General features: G+C 44.7%; 1 protein-coding gene across 6 annotated transcripts in view; it reads left to right on the plus strand.

Moving 5' to 3' along the window:
* The first annotated feature begins 22,872 nt into the window (after positions 1 to 22,872).
* LOC311243099 (uncharacterized protein) overlaps positions 22,873 to 24,997 on the plus strand; it is an 89,847-nt gene continuing 87,722 nt past the window's right edge. For 4 of the 6 annotated variants that reach the window (XR_014620645.1, XM_084332178.1, XM_084332182.1 and 1 more), the window contains exons 1-3: positions 22,873 to 23,019; positions 23,167 to 23,212; positions 23,683 to 23,772. Coding sequence is in view for 5 of the 6 variants with exons in the window: in XM_084332178.1 (XP_084188304.1) it covers positions 23,170 to 23,212; positions 23,683 to 23,772 (133 nt within the window). In the remaining variant the exon portion in view is untranslated. The remainder of the gene's footprint in view (positions 23,020 to 23,166; positions 23,213 to 23,682; positions 23,773 to 24,997) is intronic. The other 2 variants (XM_084332179.1, XM_084332180.1) reach the window with 2 other exon arrangements.

The raw sequence follows: 24,997 nt of genomic DNA on the forward strand, positions 1-24,997 counted from the left end.
GGGAAAGATAGAGAACTATGTAGCAGTTTCAGACCTGTGTCCATACTTAATGTAGATTAAGTTTAAGTCTAAGTTTATTTGGATCCCCATTAGCCACAGCAGTGCTGGGGCTATTCTTCCTGGGGTCCATAACACGTAAAATACAGTTACAGACTTATACACTCACAACATTCACATGTCATACAGACAATTAAAACAACAATAAAAACCCTAATCAAATTCATAATACAATACAACAATATATACGCCTTATGAATTCATAATACAATACAATAATACCTACTCATAATTAATTCATAATACAATACAGCATAATATACTATTTAACTTTTACATACATTATCTATGTTCATATCAGCCAATTATACAATCTTTTAATAATATATCCCTATCAGACACATGCCTTTTCATCTATATATACCTATCTCTTTATCAGACACATACATTTTCATTTACGTACACACTATCTATTAGGGAATGTCAATTTCTTTGGTTGAAAATGTTGTTTTACCACGATTTTGAAACAACATTTACTATTCTCCTGCTTAACATGTCTGGGAAGAGAGTTCCATTCCTGCATACCACAGAACATGACAGTTCGCTGCATTGCATTCGACCTCACTTTTGGAAATGTAAAACCTCGTGCAGAAGCATGTCTGGTGGAATGGTTGTGTCTGTCAAGACTTATAGATAAATTGTTATATAAAATTGAGGGGATCTTTGTAACAAGAATATTCCTAGTGAATACAAGGAGTGAGCAGAGTAATTTATGTTTGACAAGTAACCAAGTTAAACAACTGTGCATCGCTGCAACATTAGTTCTGTACTCACAGCGAAGCGCTATACGTGTTGCTTTGTTTTGTACCATTTGCAATTTTTTCAGTTTATTCGTCGTTACATTCGACCATACTGCAGGACAATAGTCAAGATTTGACAAATTACAAGATGTATACATCAATAATATCCAAAAGATTTGAGACATTTATGACAGATATTATAGACGAGGACCAGACTGGATTCATTAAAGGAAGGCAGACACATGATAACATAAGGAAGACAGTACAGGTGGTAGAGGAGATCCAAAAGGAAGGAGGAAGTGCAGTATTAGTTAGCCTAGATGCAGAAAAAGCATTCGACAGTGTAAGCTGGATATTTCTATATAAAGTATTGGAGAAATTTGGATTAGACACAAACGCTATGAAAACAATTAGGGCATTATATCAAGAACCGACGGCAAGGATTAAGGTAAATGGTAGTCTGACGGACCGGATTAAAGTAGAGAGAGCTACCAGACAGGGTTGTTGTCTTTCGCCGACGCTCTTCGATGTATTCATCGAACCACTGGCTCAACTAATTAGACAGACCAAAGACATCAAAGGGGTGGAGATAAGGGGAACAGAACATAAATTGGGACTGTTCGCAGACGACGTGATAGTATATATGAGGCAACCAGACATAAGCTTTCCGACACTGATGGATTTACTGACAGAATATGGATATTACTCAGGGTATAGACTCAACGTGACGAAGACACAGACTTTAGCACTGAACTACACGCCAACGATAGAGATCAAAGAAAAATACAAAATTAAATGGGACATGGACAGGATCAAGTACCTAGGGGTGAACATTACAAGAGGGGTGGAGGAGGCGGTTAGGTGGCCGAGCGGAGATTGCGTTCGTCACCAACCCCGGAGCTGTGAGCTGGATTCGCCTGTTCGAATCCAGCTCACAGCTCCGGGGTTGTCACCAGCTTGGCTGGCCGTCTGCACTAATACAATTGGCTGTATTAGAGGGTGGGAGAAGCTGGCGGGGTGGGTCCGGGTCGTTGTAAACAGCGACTCCTACAGTTCGGTCGGGGCGCCTGCTAAGCGCGGATAGGACTTGAGGGGGATAGTGTGGTCCTCCCACACGCTACGCCCTCTCGATGAGAATCCGCGCTGCCAGGTGAAAAGAAGCGGTGATTGGCTGGACGTGTGTCGGAGGAAGCACGCGGTAGCCTCCACTCTCCCAGATGATCTGACTGTGGGGGGTAAGTGCGCAGCGACCAGGAAGGGACTGGGAATTGGCATACGACTAACATTGGGATGGGAGAAAATCGGAGGAAAAATGGAGGGGGAAAAAGATCAATAAAAAAAAAACAAGAGGGGTGGAGGGGCTATACGAGGCAAACTATACACAGATTAATCAGAAAATCAAGAGAGACCTAGAAAGATGGACAGTAATGCCCCTAGATTTCAGCTCAAGGATCGGAATCATTAAGATGAACATATTACCAAGGTTATTAATTTATACTTATTTCAGACTTTACCTATATTAATACCACAAAAACAATTCGGGGAATGGGATAGATATCAAGATTCATTTGGGGGGGGGAAAAGACCAAGGATCAGATATGTGACTCTACAACTACCAAAGGAGAAAGGAGGAATGGCAGTACCCAGTTTAGAATGCTATTACTATGCAGCACAGCTTAGGACAGTAGCATGCTGGTGCAATGTGAATTATGAAGCCAAATGGAAAGATATAGAAACCAAAAGAGAGGGATTCAAAGTGCAGGCACTAATAGGAGATAGGGAGCTGTTCAGAAGACAGTAACAACTACTAGACCCAATTACCAAATTCACATGGAACACAATAGTAAAGAAATACAAGCTAGAAAAATAATCCAAGATACTGAGATGGATAAGACACAACAACAAGACGACCATGGGTTCAAAAGATGGGAACGGGGGGGGGGGGGGGGGGGGGGGGGGTAACAGCAATATGTACAATGATAGAAGGAGGGGAGATGCAGACTCTACAAAAATTGAAAGAAAGATTCGGACTAGAGAATAGAGACCACTTTAGATATTTGCAGATTAGAGATTACTATAACAAAGAAATAAAACAAGACAGAGACAAAAAACAGAATTGGTAATTAAGATAATGGTAAAATCATATGAAGGAAGGAAGGGGAGGGTTATATCAGCACTATATCAGGCAATAATGGACAGTAAGGGAATTACAACCTTATAAAAGAGAAGTGGAAGAAAGAGTTAGAAATAGAGATAACAGAGGAGGATTGGTATAACACATGTAAGATACAACAATCAACCACAGGATCAAGGATATGGAGGGAGTTTGGGTGGAAAAACATAATTAGGTTCTTTATAACACCAGAAATACAGGGCAATTACACACCAGCACAGAAACCATGTTGGAGAAAATGTGGACAAGAAGTAGCGAACCACACACACATATTCTGGGGATGTCAGAAAATAAGAAACTATTGGGAAGAGATAGGAGAGATAATAAATGAAATAGTAGGATACGAAATACCCCAGGCAGGCCAAGTATTGTATCTGGGGAACCTATCACAGGAAGGAATTCAGGGGGAAGACAAATACTTGATTAAGGCCCTGTTTAGACGGAAACGCTAGCAGGTGAATCCGCAAAAATATTTTTTCGGATGTGCCTTTCGTTTATACGGAAACGGCGTTTTTACGGGGTGAAACCGTAAAAAAGTGAGACCACCTTCCAGGGTGGAATTCCTAGAAACGATAAACCTTTGCGCTATCATCTAAACTGTCAAACCGCATAAAACGATGACGAAAGGGTTGTCAAGGCTCTCGTCGCGCGTACTGCTTACATCACAGGCATGCGCCAGTAGCCTAGAAGCATAAACAAAGCATGTCTGATTCTATCCATGGCGATCACCTGAAGGCTACATTGGCAGTACTTTTAAATACACAAGAATCTGTCCCGCGGCTATCACAACTATTAGTACTGGACCCACTGTCTGTTAGTGACTCTGCTTTGGTCCAATCACATTCCCCACCCACAGTCTGCGAATCAGAGGCAGAGTAGGGCGGGTCTTCACAGCACGTCATGTGACATATGCGCCAATCGTGTGACAGTGGGGCTCCATCGTCTCGAGTCGTTACAGCGTCGTCTGCACGCAGAATTCCATCCCAAAACGCTAGTCTAAACGCAAAATTAAAAGTGAGACCGCAAGACGACTTTTGCGGTTTCTGTTCAGACTCTCTCCGTCTAAACGTAGCCTAAGATACTATTAGTAGCAGCCAAGAAAGCTTTGACTAAACTGTGGTACAGAGTAGAAGCACCGACGAAGGAACAATGGACATAGATAATAGAGGGGATACAGGAAATGGAGAGAATCACACATATGCTGAGGCTGCAAGAGGAGAAATTTGAGTCAAAATGGGAAAAGTGGGAGGAATATAGGAAGAAAGAGAACGACATCACAGAAGAATGAAAAGAAAATAAATGGAAATGTAAATAAACAATGTAAATATAGAATGGACCGAAGGACCCATGTCTGTTAGGATTTGGGGAAGAACAAAACCCAATATGCAGAAAGATGGAGGAGCCCCAGAACTACAGAATGACAGGATAACGGAGACGGTGGTGCAGAATGACAAGAGAACGGAGACGGTGGTTGCTCTTCACAAAAATGTGGTGTTCTATTTATTTTAGAACCAAGAGAGCAAGGCTAAACTACAAGTAACAAAAAGAACAAAAACAGTGCAGCCGTGCTGGCACTAGTGAAACGGCGAACTTGAGAATACGGAAAATAAACAGGAACAACAAAACACTAACATTTACTTAGAATGAAAACACAGTGCAACACGACATGGACGGGAACGGGGGGAAACTGGAGGTATGTCGCCACACAGAACTGAGGAAGGACACACTTAAATAATAGACTAATTACAATTGACAACACCTGGCACGGCCAGTCCAAAAACACAGAAACAATTAAACACCAACTAGACACAAAAGCAATATCACAACAACAACCAAGGCAAAATCACAAACAACAACCAGACAGGGGGATGACAATTAAACAAGGAAAGAAAAAGCCCAGGACAACATACATGAAGAAATTAACTCAACTATCTTAAAGAAACACAAAATGGTGGCCTGCATCATCTGGCCCATCTGATGGTGACCACTAGAGGGAGGTAGGAGACCACTGTTCCCATTGTGGCCACTGTTCACTTTGTGAGCAAAGTTCTCATTGTCCTCCCTGGAACCGTTACACATGTTACCCTTTTTTTTCTTTTCTCATTTTTGTCTATTTGTTTTTTCTTTTTTTCTTTCTTTTTGATACTATGTCTTTATAATTTTGTATGTTGAACTGTATTGTCTATGTTGTTGAAAAAATGAAAATAAAAAATTAAGTTAAAAAAAAAAAAAGTTTGAAGGGACAGATAAAAGGAGGCTTCGAGGCAAACATTTAGTCAAACGGCATATTGAGAGTTTGTTACAAGAATAAGGAGCAGTTCGATGGAGCTACGAAGGTGACAAATGTGTTGAAGGTGGGGGTGAAGACAATTATCCCTAGAGAGAGACAGCAGGGGCTTAAAGGAGTGATTTATGGGCTTTATGGTGCGTTGTCGAATGAGGAAATAAAGGGTAATATCAAGGGAGGAAATGTCATCGACGTCTTTAGATTCAAGGCTAGGGAGGGAGGGGAGCTCAGCAGATGCGCCAGTCCTGGTAACATTTGCAGACACTGTGTTACCAGTCAGGGTGTTTATAGGGAGTATGTCGTATATCGTGCAAGAATATATAAGACCTCCGCTGCGCTGTTACAAGTGCCAGAGGTTTGGGCATATTGCTGGAGCTTGCAGGGGGAAACGGAGGTGTGCTAAATGTGCACGATGATCACGATATTCAGGCGTGCACTGTGGTGCGTTCCTGAAATCAACTGGGATTGCACGCACCTAATGGCGCCACGTGCACGCTCGCTCCCGGCGCGTGCGCGCGCTCTCGCGAATGCGCATAAATGTCCCCTCACTTGAGCACAGACTACAGACAGTGCCTAATTGACTCTACCCACTTTCAAAACCTCTCTCAAGGGACACTAACCCAACCCCCTCCAATGTACAGTCATTTACCTAGTATGGTTTTGTCAATAGTCCAATGTACAATTTTGTTTGTTTGTACAGTGTCTCCTCCCCCCCCCCCCCCCCTCAATGTACAGTTTTACTTGTTTATACAGTGTGCCCCCCCCCCCCAACCACCTCCAATGTAAATTACCCAGTATGGTTGTCAATATCCCAATGTACCCAACCCCCCCCACCCAACCTCCTCCAATGTACAGTTTCTACGTCAAATGTATATACTCCCTTTTCTTGACTCCTTCTGTATCACAAACAGTACTGTATTTGCAAATCTGGTATGTCATAAATGTATAGATGTAGCAGTACTGACTATCTGTATGTCATGTATGTCATATATGTCCTGATGAATTGAAAATGGGGGACCCTGATGTAAACAAGACGAAAGTCTTTCTCTGGTCTGCATCCCCTTAACAATTGTGTGTATTGAGCTGTACTGTATTGTACCCATTCTGCAATCTGTTAATAAAGTTTTCAATCAATCAATCAAACTCTACGAATGGAATGTGTAACACATGTCATTCACAACAAGTTAGGTGTGAATGTATCTGAGAACGTATTTAACACACCTGACGACCGGTGTGGTGCCAAAATCTTACCCCTTGCCATAATTTTACCCCACCCCAATTCAATAACTTGCGTGTGACTGCTCCCACGGGCCGAATATTGCCCCGATCCACGCGAGATTAAGTCCACGGGTACCTATCGGCGTGCCGAAGCTTTTCCTAAATCACTTCCATCATCGAAAACGAGGGGAAAAGGTCGGCTCGCGACCCTGAAAATTAAAACGCTGTATTTTAAAAACGCTGTATTAAGTGAGCCTATTATGGGCTCCACGCGAGCTTTCTACCGTGGGTACATCTGGGCGTCCCGCAACTTTTACTCAGGGGGCTTTCACACTCAGCCTTTTGTATCGAATCACCGTCCCGGAGCACGGGGGGCAGTGTTCTCACTCACCACTTTTGGGGTGCGAGTCGGCGCTGAATCGTTTCACCCCCCGCTGAACGGGACCAGCTGGCAGAGGTGGTCTCGGGGTCGATCCCGGGAGAACGGGGGGTGTGGCTTTGCGAGCTTGTACCTTTTCACGGGCGTGGCGCCTGGTGCTGACATAACGTCATAAATGTTGTTTGCCATTGCTATGTCTATACATTTGTTCGAATGCATTTATTTCTATTAGACCAGTGGTGCCCAACAAGTCGGCCGTGGTCGACCAGTAGATCGCTCAAAACGCTCAAAAGCGGACTCTACAACACCATCCATTCGTGATAAAATATAACTTCATATTTATTGGCAATTTGTTCATTTTATATCAACATCCAGAGTCCGCAGTCGTGTTAAGACATTCCCGTTTACATTTTCAGTCGACCAGTAGATCAATGACATTCAATATAATCGATGCGAGCATGTTGCATGTGTAGTAACGTTAGCGTTAGCCGTTAGCTTAGCGATATTGTTAACCCTGCAAAACGATCAAAAGCGGGCTCTACAACAGAGTTCCATTCGTGAGAAAAGGGGGGTGGGTTATATTGACAAGGCTTGACAACAGAGGTTCAAATATAGCTTCATATTTATTAGTTATTTGTATCTTTATATCAACATCCATTCTCCAGTCTCCGTGTGAACACTTCCTGTGTTTACATTTCGAGCGTGACATCATCGACAATAGCCGGGGGGGTGTCGTGATTTGTAGCAGCAGCAGCAGCGCTCCTCTAGTGCAACAGCAATGAGCGAGTGCGAGAGGGATCTGTTTGGCAGTAGGCTGCTGTGTTATTAGCTGGCTTGCTAGGCTACTTATCCAAGCTACCGATATCCCTCCCTCCCTCCCATCCGTGCTTTTGCTCATCGACTACGGCAAGCTTACAAGCTCAAAACGCAAACCGTAAACAAAACCCAGAGCGCACCCAGAATGAAGTGTGTACACAAACTAGAGGGGGGGGGGGGTTCGGATCAGATCTCGGCACGGGCGGAACGGAACGAAATAGAAACTAATAGAGTGAGTGAGAAAGGGCCCTCATTCACATGTAGCCCCGGAAATGCTTAGAAAAGGAAAGCCGAAAGCGTGGAATAAACTCGCCGAAACGGAAAGTGTCCCACGGGCGCGCCGTGATTCCGATCCGCGTGAAAATATTCACGGCCATAGAGGAGACCGTGGGACACCTTTTTGCAACCGAATATGTGTCTCGAATTTACTCCCACGCGGCGCGCAAAATCGTGCAAGGAAATCGGACCAAAATGAACCAATGCTCCAGCAGTATTAACCAACGCTGACTGAGTGGGTGGGGTAAAATTATGGCAAGGGGTAGGATTTTGGCACACCTGGTGCCAAAATCCGGCGCTATTGATATGCAAATAGCGAGTACTTATCTGGGCTTGCACGAAGAACGCATGCCTGGGCGTGCAGTGCCGGTTCCTAAATGCTGTAACTGTGGAGGGGATCATGTAGTAGCGTTTCGTGGGTGTGAACATGTTGTCCGGGCCGCGTGTAGCTTTATGCCAAGCAAGCAGTGCAAAAATTTACCGTAGTGGCGTGCAGTAATGCGCCTTTCATTTTCCGCCGCCCAGCGCCCAGGTCGCGCGGAAATAGGCTGTCTATTGCCATTCTCTTTGACAAACTCTAACCTTAACCAGCTCCTTAACAGCGCCTAAACTTAACCGTTCTAACCTTAACCAACTCCGAAACAATGCCTAACCTTAACCTTAACCTTAACCATGCCTAACCTTAACCATAGAAATTATATTGCCATTCTCTTTGACAAACTCTAACCTTAACCAGCTCCTTAACAGCGCCTAAACTTAACCGTTCTAACCTTAACCAACTCCGAAACAATGCCTAACCTTAACCTTAACCTTAACCATGCCTAACCTTAACCGGCGAAAGAATACACGTTAAAAAAAAATCACGTTAAAAAATATTTTCGATGGGATTCGAACTCGCCAGCAAACGAGCCATAGGATCCACAGCCATGTGGCCTTGCCAATTGAGCTATTTCTAGATACTGAAAAAGGGGCGGTGACTTATATATATTGAGCTCCGCTCGTGTCGAACCAAGGCGGGATCTCATGCGCATGCGCGGGCACCTCGCGCGAGCACGCCGGCGCACGCACGCACCTGAGCGAGCACGCCGCCGCCGGTGCACGCACGGTAGCATTTGTCTAAAGGCCTCTGCATGCTACAGCAAATTCAAAGCAACTTCGACACAACATCGACAAAGCAACGGTGTTGCAGACACTCTACCTTTATGCTTCTGCAAAATCAACGCGCAGCCTATGTAACAGTGTACCCCGTATGTAGCTAGGTTCCTAGATAGATGACGCTTCCCTTCTCAACCAACCCATTGATAAAAGCAGGAAAATAAGCATAATTTTTACTTCCGGGCGGGGGTTTCAAAATAAAAGAGCGAGTCTAAAAGCACCGTAAATACGTTTATTTTTTACAATATCTAACGTTACACGAACCTAAATTAATCTAAAGTTAGTTTAGGTTCGTGTTAACGTTAGATTATGTACAAAATAAACGTATTTCCGGTGCTTTTAGTCGTCGCTCTTTTATTTTGACATTCCCCGACCGGAAGTATTATAGTGTCTGTTGCTAGCAGCTTAACCTTTGTCAGCCGGTTCTTTGCTTTTTAACGTAACTTCATTCGTTTCCAATGGAGAGGAGAGAAAGACCGGCTCACATGCAGCTCAAACTACCTATTGGAATAAATTAATTGATTGATGTTTAACTTGTCCCTGTGTGTGTCCAGTCATTTCGACTAGCAAACGTTGTATTTAACGTTAAAGTTACCTCAGGATACCATTGTATTTAGTTGGTTAGCTATGCAGCTATGTGGATAGCATTTTGTATAGCACCAATGCTAGCTGGCTGGCTACAGGTTTATTTACTAAATTATGGAGGCTTTTTTATCGTCAAGGTAAGAGAGGATTTGTCATGATCAACTGAAGGCGTATGCTATGGAACAATATGTGCTTGGGTTTTCAGAAAAAGGCCAGCTATGTGACGCTAATTATTTAGCATCAACGCTGGCTGGCTACAACAATGGCGGATGGTATTCTCTGCGATACCTATATTATTCTATGACAGCCCCGCCCCCATTCGCTAACCAACCAATCACTGCTACGCAATATCAACGCAACGGTTGTTTAGGTTAGATTTTGGAGACATGTACGCAGATTCCTCGCAACACAGTCTACAAGACCCTAAACAACAACCGCGCTGAAATCGCGCCGATGTTGTGTTGAAGTTGCTTTGAAGTTGCTGTAGCATGTAGAGGCCTTAAGCGGGGCCTGAAAAGAAGGGCGCTTTACCGCACTAGCGTGCGGTGACGAATGCGGAAGCATTTTTGCACTGCTTGCTTGGCATTAAGGAAAACGCGTCCGGGCCAAGAGAGTCCAAACTGTGAGGGATCAGAGCTGCAGAGCAAGGTGTCATATATGCTGAGGCAGTTAAGAAAGTTACGAGTGAGAGAGAAAGGAGAAATGTGGGCGTGTACTACTACAGTGTAGTGCAGCCTGTGCAGGGGAGTCAGCACTCTGATCTTATTCTGCCAGCCGCGTCTCAGTCTGACATGTTGATAATGAACAAACATGCGTTTCTGGCTTTCATGGTGGAGGTGGTGGTGAGAGTTAAAAACAGTATCACTAAAGGCCTCTGCATGCTACAGCAAATTCAAAGCAACTTCAACACAACATCGGCGCGATTTCAGCGCGCTTGTTGCAGACAGTCTTGTAGACTGTGTTGCGAGGGCGTTGCGTACCTGTGTCCAAAATCTAATCTAAAGACCCGTTGCGTTGGTATTGCGTAGCAGTGATTGGTTGGTAGTGAATGGGGGCGGGGCTGTCTGTCACTTCTAGTGTTCCTGGCTCGAGACCAAAAGAAAACTTTCTGACAGGAGCTCGAGACCAAAAGAAAACTTTCTGACAGGAGCTCGATAGCTAGTGTATTGTTTCATTACACTTGTTTAATTGTTTGTTTAAAATGAATCAAATGCAGGAACGTATTGCAGAGGAGGTCCGAAAGTACCAACATTTATATAATAGCGGGTCTAAAGACTACAAGGATAGCATTATGACGATGAATTCGTGGAAGGAGATTGGGGAAACAATGGGGATGGACTGGGTTGATGTGGCGATATAACTATATTACACTATATACAAGAACACAAGCGAAAACAAACATAAACAGGGCTATTATTATACTAACGATGTATGGTTGAGAAGGGAAATCCGTTTGTAATTGCTAGAGTGCGCACCTTCGGCTGCCCAAAGTATTCAGGCGGGCTGGGCGGCGTGTAACTGTTCCGCAACAGTAAGTGACTTCCGGGGTAGGCCTGATTGGCCCCGACAAGGCACGTGACGCGCAACTTTCTCTGCCGCGCGGCACGCTCCGCGGAGCCGAGCGGCAGAGCTTACGGAATTACGTAACCGTCCAAATACGCCATGACTCTCATTCGGCGCTATAGCTCACCTGGCAGAGCAGCGGTCCTGCGATCCTGCGGTCTGTTGTTGGTGAGTTCGAATCCCATTAAAACTTTTTTTTTTAACGTGATTTTTTTTTTTAACGTGTATTCTTTCGCCGGTTAGGCATGGTTAAGGTTAAGGTTAAGGTTAGGCATTGTTTCGGAGTTGGTTAAGGTTAGAACGGTTAAGTTTAGGCGCTGTTAAGGAGCTGGTTAAGGTTAGAGTTTGTCTTAGAGAATGGCAATATTCTTTCTATCATGGTTAAGGTTAAGGTTAAGGTTAGGCATTGTTTCGGAGTTGGTTAAGGTTAGAACGGTTAAGTTTAGGCGCTGTTAAGGAGCTGGTTAAGGTTAGAGTTTGTGTTAGAGAATGGCAATAGACAGCCTATTTCCGCGCGACAGCTCTCAGCAGCCTCGTTGCGCGTCCTGAGTTTGCCGCGTCACGTGCCTGTCGGGGCCAATCAGGCCTACCCCGGAAGTCACTTACTGTTGCGGAACAGGTACACGCGGCTGGGCGCGCTCGAGCCGCACATCCGGGGTACATTTTGTTGCATCATAGGCTGCGCGTTGATTTTGCAGAAGCATAAAGGTAATGTGTCTGCAACACCGTTGCTTTGTCGATGTTGTGTTGAAGTTGCTTTGAAGTTTCTGTAGCATGCAGAGGCCTTAAGTCAGACGCCTGTAGTATGGTGGCTGAAGCAGCTGAGAGGTTTTTGGGTTTAGTGGTACATGGTGGAGAAATTCATACTCTACTTCAGGAAAGGGAGAATGAGAAGAAAAGTGGGAGTGATCAGCAGGCAGGCAAGAGTGGGCGGGGTTCACGGCCAGTAGACAGGGGTGGGGGGGGGGGGGCGGGGGGGGTGTGAGGGAGAGAGAGGGGGAAAGTAGAATGGAGGAAGGTGATGGACTTACCAAAATGAACTGATTAAGACACTTGGACACTTGGACTAATGCATTCAGTCATTTGGACGGAGTTGTTAAAACTCACTCCACTCAAATCAATAGAGTTAAATTCACTCTACTCAAAATCAAATTTAAATCGATGTGACTGGGGAAATGTTGCCAGTCAGTCAGCCAAAACAAATTCCTGGACGACTCCAAGGTCGAACTGAGAGCTGCTGGAGTCGAAGGCCCTCTTGGAGATAAGAGTGGCATGCGGACCCCCCACCCCCCATCCCCCCTCCTACGTGTATGCCCTGCGCCTCACGTTGCCAAAGTGACTGTCTCATCGCCAAGTCCCACCCCCCTATGACGGCAACTGTAGTCATCTTCCATCCCCACCCCTCCGGTCCTGCAACTGTGATTCCGGAAAAGCTCTCCTTCCTCCCTCCCCCCCACCGCCCCCTCCCCTCAGGGTGCTCCGAGATACACAGACTCAAGGCTAGTTTAACATGTTTCAAGTTTCAAGTTTCTTTAATAGTTGTCATACAGAAGTACAGAATACTTTCATACAAAATGCTTCTTACTGTTACGCTCCAGAGACTGTGCTAGACAAGATAGTATCAAATAACATAGTCTCAACAAATGCGCATGTTTGTATTAATTAATGATTGTGCCATTATTGCTATCAAATGTAATGATTGTGAAATATTTCTGTAATGAGTTGTATGTGTATGTATCAAGCATCCTTGACTTCCAGGGACAATGATGTAAATAAGTCATTGGCTTTTTCCGTTCCTATCCTTGACAAAAGCAAATATGTGATCTTCTGTATATGTTTTGTTGTCTAAATAAATACCTACCTACCTACCTATGGATGGAGTAGATTAGAATCTTGATGTTTTATATTCTTCAGTAGAATGCCCGGAGTCTGACTGCTAATGGACAGGAGTTAAAGAGATTTGTTGATGAATTTAAAGTTAAGCCTGAGTTAATTTGCATCCAAGAGACGTGGTTAAAACCTCGCCTTGATTTTGTTATTCCAGGATATGAGTGTTTAAGAAAAGACAGTTTTTATATTTTTATTATTATCTTTTTCCCCCTCCTTTTTCTGATTTTTCTCCCATCCCACTGTTAGTCGTTATGCCAATTCCCAACCCCCTTCCTGGTTGTTGCGCACCCCCCCCTACTGTTGGTCCGGGAGGCCGGAGACTGTCACATGTTTTCCTCCGACACATGTGCAGCCAGCCGGCAGCCAGCCTGGCAGCGCAGATTCTCACCGGGAGAGTGTAACGTGTGGAAGGTCACACTACCTTTCTCCAGATCCTACCCTCGCTGTGCAGGCGCCCCGACCGAACTGTATAGGGGTCGCTGTCCACAACGCCCAGGACCCACCCACGGCTTCCCTCCCCCTAACTCAGCCAAACGAGTTAGTATAGCGATCAGCCCAAGCCAAGGCTATGCTGACTCTCCGGGAGTCGAGACCGCAGCCTCTTGCATTGGTGATGAAGAAAAGACAGAGTTGATAGAGCAGGTGGAGGGTGTGCAACTTTCATTAGAGTAGGGCTTCAGTACAGGGCACTGGACATAACATCTAATCTTGAGTGTGTGGCAGTGGACGTTTGGAGTAGTCAGAGCCATAGTCCCATAACGGTGCTTAATTTATATAATCCTTGTAAACGATTTATTTTGTCTGAATTTAATGAAATTATGGAGAAGGTGAGATGTCCTGTTATATGGGTCGGTGACTTTAATGCTCATAATCCATTGTGGGGCAGTGATAGTAAGGACAGTAATGGAGTCGTGGTTGAGGAGATTTTGGATAAGCATGATTTAGTTATGATAAATGATGATAGACCGACTAGGTTTGATATCTTAAGGAATACCTGTAGTCATATGGATTTGTGTTTTGCCTCTTCAAATTTAGCCAGAATTGGAGAGTGGGATGCGATGGACATTTATACTCTGGGTAGCGACCATTATCCTATTTTGTGCAGATTTGGTAGGGATCTGAGAATAGAAGTTGAGGAGAGAGTGCCCACTGCCCAGGTATAATTTCTCGCAGGCTAATTGGGATGAATTCTTGGAGGTGGCCCGAAAGTTGATAAGATAGATTGACTCTGAGGGGAATGTAGACAGGTGGAATGCTTCTCTTAGTGAGATTATCCATAAGGCAGCGCAGGACACAATTCCTATGAAGAAGGATCCCGGAGCTAGAATGTTGGTTCCCTGGTGGAGTAAAGAGTGTGATGTAGCTGTAAGGAATAGGAATAAAGCATATAGGAAGGTGAGACATTATCCAGGGTTGTGTCATGCAGTAGAATATAAGAGGTTAAGGGGAGTAGCAAGAAGAGTTATTAAATATGCTAAAAAGAGTAGTTGGAGGAAGTTCTGTGAAACACTAGGCCTTGAGACTTCTGTGAGGCAGTTGTACACAGAATGTCAGGAATATATAAGAAAAACTCGATTCCAGTTGTTAAAGTTAGATGTTATGTATGATTGCAAGTAACTGTCTAACTGTGTCTAACTGTTTCCACAAGAGGGCGCTATAGGCGGAGCTGCTAATGCTACCGCCAGGTATAAAAGGAGATGTCGACTCCCCCTCTGTCTCTTCCTCCGTCGCTCTCACAAGAGAAGGACCCTCATGTACTGTTGGGTGCACTGTGAAATAAAGTTTCAAGTTCAAGTTCAAGTTTCTTTAATAGTTGTCATACAGAAGTACAGAATACTTTTATACAAAATGCTTCTTACTGTTACGCTCCAGAGACTGTGCAAGACAAGATAAGTATGAAATAAAATAACATAGTATAGCATGTAAATTAGAAGTAAAAAAATGAGGTCACAGTGTTCAGTATAGACATATGTACAATGTTCGATGCAGAATAGACGTAACTGAGTTACCATATAATATACAATACTATGCAGTGTACTAATATACAATACTATATAGTGCAAGGCAGAAATGGGATGAGGTACAATTTACAGTAGGTGTACGAGTTGTAGTGCAACTCCTTTATCAATAAATATAAAGTGTGTTTGTGTGATCTAAAGTGTGGAGAGTGGGTGTTGCAGTGTGTTGTTTGTTTAAGTGAGTGTGTGCGTGTGGGTGTGTGTGCTGTGTGCATTTGATGGTTGTTGCATAGTGTTTATTGTTCGTTTAGCAGCCTGATGGCCTGGGGATAGAAGCTTCTTCTGAGTCTTTCTGTGCTCGCCTTAAGACTCCGGTATCGCTTGCCTGACCGCAGCAGTTCAAAGAGGCAGTTGTTCGGGTGGCTGGAGTCCTTGATGATTCTCTTAGCCTTCCCCCTGCACCGCTTGTTGTAAATGTTCTGGAGGGTGGGAAGCCCCCCTCCAATTGTGCGTTCGGCTGAACGTGTCACTCTTTGTAGTCTGCTACGGTCTTGTGCAGTGCTATTCCCAAACCAGGAGGTGATGTTGCCAGTCAGGATGCTCTCTATTGTACATGAGTAGAAGTTCCTAAGGATCTTCTGACTGACTTGGAACTTCCTTAGGCGCCTGAGGAAGTAGAGGCGTTGTCGTGCCTTCTTCACAACACTGTCAATGTGTGTGGTCCATGTCAAGTCCTCGGATATGTGGGCTCCGAGGTACTTGAAACTGTTCACTCTCTCAACCGGTGCCCCGTCGATGCTGAGGGGGCTGTAGTCCTTGACCCCCGACCTCCTGAAGTCCACAATCATCTCCACGCCGTTTAATGGCTAAAGACAGAAACCATGTCTCATGAACATATTATTGTCGCCCCATAGCTGACTCTGTCAACAGGTTATGGGCCCAGATCACGTAGGGGCGAAATAAAAAGGGTCGAAAGTTTAGCTGAAGTATAGGCTAGTTTAGCACCGGGAGCACCGCGTGGCTAAAGGCTAGGCCAACAGGAGCTAAAGCTACGCCTACCATCAAAAAAGCAACATGGACCCCAACACGACGATCCTGCGCGTCAAGAGGAAGCGGGGCACCGACCCCACCGACACGCTGCTGCTGGCGTGCAAGCGGACCCGCCCGGAGAGCAGCGCACAGAGCCCCGGGGAGGCGGCACCGGGGGAGACGGAGCCTGCTGAGCCCAATGGAGACGAGGTGGAGAACTCCGTCTTCAAACTCGTGGCGACCAAAGGAAGGAGCAAATGGCCCTCGTTCAACGGAAGAGCAGAGGACTATGAGCTCTGGGAAGAGCGCATGTTGTGCTGCATGCACGGTGTGGGACTGAAGACAACGATCTTGACTGACTCCTAGAACCCACCTCACCCACCTCACCCCTGCCCACTTTGACAACCTAGGATGGCTTAGAGTAGACGACAGAGTACAGCAACTTGCAATGGGCCTGGTCTACAAGATACACTACACGACCAAGGTACCCATGTACATGTCAAAATACTTCCCAAAGGTCAGTGAATACCACGATCACAACACCAGAGGGAGCTCCACAAATCATGTTAAACCCAGATTCGGCTCAAACAAGGGACTAAACACGTTTTGCAATTATGCCACATCAATGTGGAACGCCCTACCCACAGCTGTAAAGGAATGTGAATCACTACCCACTTTCAAAACCACTCTCAAAGAACACCTACGGGAGACTGCAATTCGAAACTGGCCCCTGTAAATGTCCTAACCCAACCCCCTCCAATGTACAGTAAATGACCATGTATGGTTTCGTCAATATTCCAATGTACAGTTTTGCTTGTAAAGTTGTACAGTGTCCCCCACCCACCCCTCCTACCCAACCCCCCCACCCCACCCACCCAACCACCTCCAATGTACAGTCCCCCCCCCCCACCCACCCAATTGGCTCAATTGCAAGAGAAATAAGAGACAGTTATGATATTACATTCTGCATAATTTGTAAATTGTCCCCCCCAATGGCCACCCCTCCTTCCTCGCCATACCTTGGCTTTTACTGAAATGACACCACTGCGTGTATGTCATATATCTATATATGTTATGATGAATTGAAAATGGGGGACCCTGATGTAAACAAGACGAAAGTCTTTCTCTGGTCTGCATCCCCTTAACAATTGTATGTATTGAGCTGTTTGATTGATTGATTGAAAACTTTATTAACAGATTGCAGAATGGGTACAGTACAGTACAGCTCAATACTTACAATTGTTAAGGGGATGCAGACCAGAGAAGGAGGTAGGAGGGGTGGGTGACACTGTACAACTGTATGAGCAAAACTGTACATTGGAATATTGACAAGACCATACTTGGTCATTTACTGTACATTGGAGGGGGTTGTGTTAGGAGTCTTAGGACATTTACAGGGGCCAGTTTCGAATTGCAGTCTCCCGTAGGTGTTTTTTTTTTTTTATAAGTATTTTTATTGCACATTACTTTAGTTACATTCCATATTGATGCACACATGCAATCTTATTTTTTTTCTTGTTCAAAAACAATTGTCCAGCGGCATATAACAAAAAATATTCAAAGTAAGAATAAACATTCTCTTTCTTTTGGCGGGTCCATACATACATATAAACAGGATAGTTAAATAAGCTAGATTTTTGCTGGGAAATAAAAGAAAAAAGAGACCAAAAAATAAAGAAATAAAAAACAGAGCATTAGAAAAAGGCCAAAAGCCAAGACACCGTAGGTGTTTTTTGAGAGTGTTTTTTACCGTAGGTGTTTTTTGAGAGTGTTTTTGAAAGTGGGTAGTGATTCACATTCCTTTACAGCTTTGGGTAGGGCGTTCCACATTGATGTGGCATAATTGCGAAATGTGTTTAGTCCCTTGTTTGAGCCGAATCTGGGTTTAACATGATTTGTGGAGCTCCCTCTGGTGTTGTGATCGTGGTATTCACTGACCTTTGGGAAGTATTTTGACATGTACATGGGTACCTTGGTCGTGTAGTGTATCTTGTAGACCAGGCCCATTGCAAGTTGCTGTACTCTGTCGTCTACTCTAAGCCATCCTAGGTTGTCAAAGTGGGCAGGGGTGAGGTGGGTTCTAGGAGTAAGGTCAAGCAGTAGTCTGACCAGTTTGTTTTGAGATGTTTGTAATTTTGTTTTTAGCGCCTTTGAGGTGCTTTGGTACCATGAGGTGCAAGCATAGTCGTAGTACCCTTGAATGAGTGCTTCTGCCAGAGTCTTCAGGGTATTCTTGTTTACCAGTGAGGAGATCCGGTACAAGAATCGAGTTCATTGGTTGACTTTTTTTATTACATTGGATGCCATTTTGTCACAGGAAAGATTTGCCTCTAGGATGGAACCCAGGTAGGTAATATCTTCTTTCCTTGTGACAATATTGTCACCCACTGTAACTGAGAAGCCGTCGGTCTTGCTGAGTTTGTTATTTGAACCGAACAGAATGGACTCTGTTTTGCCCATGTGTAATGATAGTTTGTTGTCAGCGAGCCATATGCAGATTTTGCCTAGTTCTGAGCTCAGGGTCAGAGACCAGCAGGGCTGAGTCGTCCGCAAACAGGAACAAGTTGCAGTCACAAGCTGACGACATGTCATTTGCATAAATTAGGAACAGTAGCGGACCTAGTATGCTTCCTTGTGGAACACCACAGCTCACTGTGAGGGGGGGGGGGATAGGGTACCGTTTACCTCCACCATCTGCTCTCTCCCCTCCAGGTAGGATTGCATCCAGCTCACTGATAGACTATACTGTACTGTACTGTACTTATTCTGCAATCTGTTAATAAAGTTTTCAATCAATCAATCAATTAAATCAATTCAATCAAACTCTCTCTCACACTCTCCAACCGCACGTCTCAACCGAGCCTGGTCAAGGGGGAGGGGCTAGAACCAATGTGGAGTGACGTCCCCTCTCCGCCAATCAGCGCGCCCCCCCCCCCCCCCCCCCACCCGCGTGTTGCTTTTTAACAGCGGAGGAGTGCAAGAATGTGACAATGTGACCATGTGACCGCGGCAGCGCGAGAGAGCGGCAGTGCGGAAATAGGCTGTCTATTGCCATTCTCTTAGACAAACGCTAACCTTAACCAGCTCCTTAACAGCGCCTAAACTTAACCTTTCTAACCTTAACCAACTCCGAAACAATGCCTAACCTTAACCTTAACCTTAACCATGCCTAACCTTAACCTTAACCATAGAAAGAATATTGCCATTCTCTAAGACAAACTCTAACCTTAACCAGCTCCTTAACAGCGCCTAAACTTAACCTTTCTAACCTTAACCAACTCCGAAACAATGCCTAACCGTAACCTTAACCTTAACCATGCCTAACCTTAACCGGCGAAAGAATACACGTTAAAAAAAATAAATAAAAAAATAAATTGATGGGATTCGAACTTGAAACCAACAGACGGCAGGACCGCCACGCTGCCAGGTGAGCTAAGCTTCGAATGAGAATCATGGCGGTTTACGGCTAAATAATGCCGCAAGCTCTGCCGCTCCGCTCCGCTCTGCGGTTGCCGCGCCTGCCGCGGGGCGTGTCGCAGCCAATCAGGGAAAACGCGGAAGCATTCGGCGCACTCCTTCGCTGTTAATAAGCAATAGGCCCCCCACCCACCCAACCACCTCCAATGCCCCCCCCCCCCCCCCCCCCCCCACCTACCCAACCTCCTCCAATGTACAGTTTCTACGTCAATTGTATATACTCTCTTTTCTGGACTCTTTTTGTATCACAAACAGTACTGTATTTTCAAATCTGGTATGACATAAATGTATAGATGTAGCAGTACTGTCTCGTCGTGTATGTCATATATGTTATGATGAATTGAAAATGGGGGACCCTGATGTAAACAAGACGAAAGTCTTTCTCTGGTCTGCATCAAGAAGAGCCTGGACTGGTCAGATGAACTCAATGGTACACTGGTTGAAGAAACCTGGCTTGGCTTCAAAACCAAATTCTCAACAATACTAAACAACATGGCCCCCCTAAGAACCACCAGGGTAAAAAATCGCGCTGAGCCGTGGATGCACACTGAAATACTGACCGCTATGAAAGCCAGAGACAAAAAATGCTCTGAATTTCATAAAAGTCAGTCAAAGCTTACCAAAAGCACGAGCAGTGAACTCCAAGCCCACGTGACTGAACTCAAACTAGAAAGAAACAGACTAAGAAATGATGTAAACTCCATGATAAAAACTGCAAAAAAAATTTCATCAATGACAAAACTGAGGAAAACAAAAATAAACCACGTGAACTCTGGAAATTACTCAATAATCAACTAGGCTGCAGTAAAAAACTTAAAACCAGGTTCTCAAACATAAACATAAAGACGGACAACACGCTCATCACAGACAAACTGGATGTAGCCAATTACTTAAACACTTTCTTCACAAACATAGCCACAACACTGGTAAACAAACTACCCTCCCACTCAGGGCAGTATGGGGTAGAACACATAGTAGCATACTACAAGAACCTAGGCGTCCACAAAGACGATTTCAAACTGGAAATGGTAACTACAGATGAGGTACTCAATAAACTGAGCGCCCTCCAACCGAACAAGGCCACTGGCCATGACAACATCCCCTCCAAATTCCTCAGAGACTCAGCAGCCGCCATCACCCCAGTCATCACACACATAATAAACCTCTCCATAAAACAGGGACACGTCCCCAAGGACTTCAAAATAGCGAGAGTAACACCCCTGCACAAAAAGGGCAGCAAATTAGACCCAGGCAACTACCGCCCTGTTTCTATCCTTACATCCATCTCGAAAGTCATGGAAAAAATAGTATACGAACAGGTCGAAAAGTACCTTACGGATAAAAATCTAATCTACGAATTCCAATCTGGCTTCAGAACATCCCACTCCACTGACACATGCCTTCTCTATTTGAACGACCACATCAAGCAAGAGGTGGACGCGGGCAAATACTGCGGCATGGTCATGCTAGACCTACAAAAGGCCTTCGACACTGTCAATCACACCATTCTGATTGACAAGCTAAAAGCAATTGGTTTATCAGTGAGCTGGATACAATCCTACCTGGAGGGGAGAGAACAGATGGTGGAGGTAAACGGTACCCTATCCCCCCCCCTCACAGTGAACTGTGGTGTTCCACAAGGAAGCATACTAGGACCACTACTGTTCCTAATTTATGCAAATGACATGTCGTCAGCTTGTGACTGCAACTTGTTCCTGTTTGCGGACGACTCAGCCCTGCTGGTCTCTGACAAGAACAAGTTACAGGTTGAAAAAACCCTCAGCTCGGAACTAGGCAAAATCTGCATATGGCTCGCCGACAACAAACTATCATTACACATGGGCAAAACAGAGTCCATTCTCTTCGGTTCAAATAACAAACTCAGCAAAACAGACGGCTTCTCAGTTACAGTGGGTGACAATATTGTCACAAGGAAAGATGAAATTACCTACCTGGGTTCCATCCTAGAGGCTAATCTTTCCTGTGACAAAATGGCATCCAATGTAATAAAAAAAAGTCAATCAACGAACTCGATTCTTGTACCGGATCTCCTCCCTGGTAAACAAGAATACCCTGAAGACTCTGGCAGGAGCACTCATTCAAGGGTACTACGACTATGCTTGCACCTCATGGTACCAAAGCACCTCAGAGGCACTAAAAACCAAATTACAAACATCTCAAAACAAACTAGTCAGACTACTGCTTGACCTGACTCCTAGAACCCACCTCACCCCTGCACACTTTGCCAACCTAGGATGGCTTAGAGTAGACGACAGAGTACAGCAACTTGCAATGGGCCTGGTCTACAAGATACACTACACGACCAAGGTACCCATGTACATGTCAAAATACTTCCCAAAGGTCAGTGAATACCACGATCACAACACCAGAGGGAGCTCCACAAATCATGTAAAACCCAGATTCGGCTCAAACAAGGGACTAAACACGTTTCGCAATTATGCCACAACAATGTGGAACGCCCTACCCAAAGCTGTAAAGGAATGTAAATCACTACCCACCTTCAAAAACACTCTCAAAGAACATCTACGGGAGACTGCAATTCAAAACTGGCCCCTACAAATGTCCTAACCCATTGTACAATAAAGACCAAGCATGGCTTTGTCAGTATTCCAATGTACAGCCCCACCCAACCCCACCCCACCTACCCAACCTCCTCCAATGTACAGTTTCTATGTCAAATGTATGTCAGTATTCCAATGTACAGTGTGTGTCCCCCCCTACCCACCCCCCCCCCCCCCCCCCCCCCCCCCCACCTCCAATGTACAGCCCCACCCCACCTACCCAACCTCCCCCAATGCACAGTTTCTATGTCAAATGATATACTCTTCTTCTGGATTTTTTTAGTATCACAAACAGTACTGTATTTGAAAATCTGGTATGTCATAAATGTATAGATGTAGCAGTACTGTCTATCTGTATGTCATGTGTGTCATATGATGAATTGAAAATGGGGGACCCTGATGGAAACAAGACGAAAGTCTTTCTCAGGTCTGCATCCTCTTAACAATTGTATGTATTGAGCTGTACTGTACTGTACTGTACCCATTCTGCAATCTGTTAATAAACTTTTCAATCAATCAATCAATCAATCTCTGTGGATCGCTCCGAAGCTGCAGCTGGACCCTATGACCCTCTCGCTCTGTGCTTGTGAATGTGTGTGTGCGTTGTGGGTGTTGTGGCCAATCATATTTCAGCATTACAATGGCAACGCCCCATTAGGCCACACCCCAACATGTCTACAGTGCCAGTGATCACCAGCGGCAGCAGTGAAGTCTTTCCTGCGAACCACGATGTAATTTAGAATATATTCTGTTTTACTTTGTTGCTGTGATTCAACTCCACGGAATTGCAAGATTGGAAATTAATGCAGAGCTGGAACAGGGGACATTTTACAAGTAAGTTTTTAACTTTGTTCTTAGGTCATTAGGAGGCGGCTATGCTAAAGAATGTGAAAGTGATTGTTTACGGGCTCCACTTTAATTAAGAGCCAATGCAACAGTCTAAACCCGTTATCGTTTGTGTGTACTTTTTTGTCTCCGCAGATCATGTTTTTGCTTTTGGTCTTGCTGAGTTCCTATATTTGTATGGGTGAGTATCCGAGTTGAGAGACTACTTCCTTACATTGTAATATTATAAACCAACGTTGAAATACCCATTTTCCACACAGGCATGCCTGTGTGTCCTTCATTTATAGGGTCAGCAGTATTGTATTTGTGGCACTAGGAATTCACAAACAATCCTAGTAATACTTCTTTTGACATTCCAATCCGTGGGATTTCACCATTCCAAAGCTAGAAACCAGAAGACAGTTGTCAGTTGACTTCTTCTTCTTTCGTGTAACGTCAGAGGTCCAACTCCGTATCTTGTAGCCATGCCCTTAACTCTGGTCCCACATCAAAGAGGCTGGCTTCCGAGGGTGGTTTGTATAGGGGGCAGATGGTCAGGATGTGGTCAACAGTCTGCTCAGGGTCTCCACACTCACATGCAGCGCTGTCTGCCAGGCCCCACTTCTTTAATGATGCTTTAAAGCGACCAACCCCAGATCTTAAACTGTTCAGCAGAACCCATTGCCGGCGTGGAAGATCATCTCCTGGATGATCATCTCCTGGATCCCAGATGTTATGGTGGATACTGTATTTGCAAATCTGGTATGTCATAAATGTATAGATGTAGCAGTACTGTCTGTCTATCTGTATGTTGTGTATGTCATATAGAACCCACCTCACCCCTGGGCCCTGCCCACTTTGACAACCTAGGATGGCTTAGAGTAGACGACAGAGTACAGCAACTTGCAATGGGCCTGGTCTACAAGATACACTATACGACCGGGGTGCCCATGTACATGTCAAAATACTTCCCAAAGGTCAGTGAATACCACAACCACTACACCAGAGGAAGCTCAACAAATCATGTTAAACCCAGATTCGGCTCAAACAAGGGACTAAACACGTTTCGCAATTATGCCACAACAATGTGGAACGCCCTACCCAAAGCTGTAAAGGAATGTGAATCCCTGCCCACATTCAAAACCGCTCTTAAAGAGCACCTACGGGAGGCTGCAATTCGAAACTGGCCACCGTAAATGCCCAAAACCCCCACCACCTCCTAACAGACAGTCTCCTCCCCACCGCATGTATATATTCCCTCCCACCGTATGTATATTTCTCTCCCACCCACCCACCCCCTCCTAATGTACAGTCCCCTCCCCATCATATGTATATACTCTGTCAGGATCTAGGGGTAACAGTACTGTATATTTGAATACCGTTTATGTCACAAATGTATCAGTACTAAATACCTATATGTCCCTATGCCATAAATGTCATGTATGTTGTGTATGTCATAAATGTCTATATGAATTGAAAATGGGGGACCCTGATGGAAACAAGACAAACGTCTTTCTCAGGTCTGCATCCCCTTAACAATTGTATGTATTGAGCCGTACTGTATTGTACCCATTCTGCAATCTGTTAAATAAAGTTTTCATTCATTCATTCATGTTATGATGAATTGAAAATGGGGGACCCTGATGTAAACAAGACGAAAGTCTTTCTCTGGTCTGCATCCCCTTAACAATTGTATGTATTGAGTTGTACTGTACTGTACCCATTCTGCAATCTGTTAATAAACTTTTCAATCAATCAATCAATCAATCAATCAATTTCAGTCAGTCAGCCTTGAGCTGCTCCAATGAGAGACTGGCTTCCTAAACACACAATCAAGAAAATAAAAGTTATTACTGCCCTACACTGTAATCATAGTAATCATAACTACCAGGCGTCTGGGTGGCGCAGCGGACTAAGCGCTCGTCACCAACACAAGAGACACTGGTATCGAATCCGGCTGTCAGCGTTGCCTCCGGCTTGGTCGGCC

The sequence above is a fragment of the Notolepis coatsorum genome (genome assembly GCF_963971535.1).
Source record: "Notolepis coatsorum genome assembly, chromosome: 16".
NCBI classification, from domain to species: Eukaryota; Metazoa; Chordata; class Actinopteri; order Aulopiformes; family Paralepididae; genus Notolepis; species Notolepis coatsorum.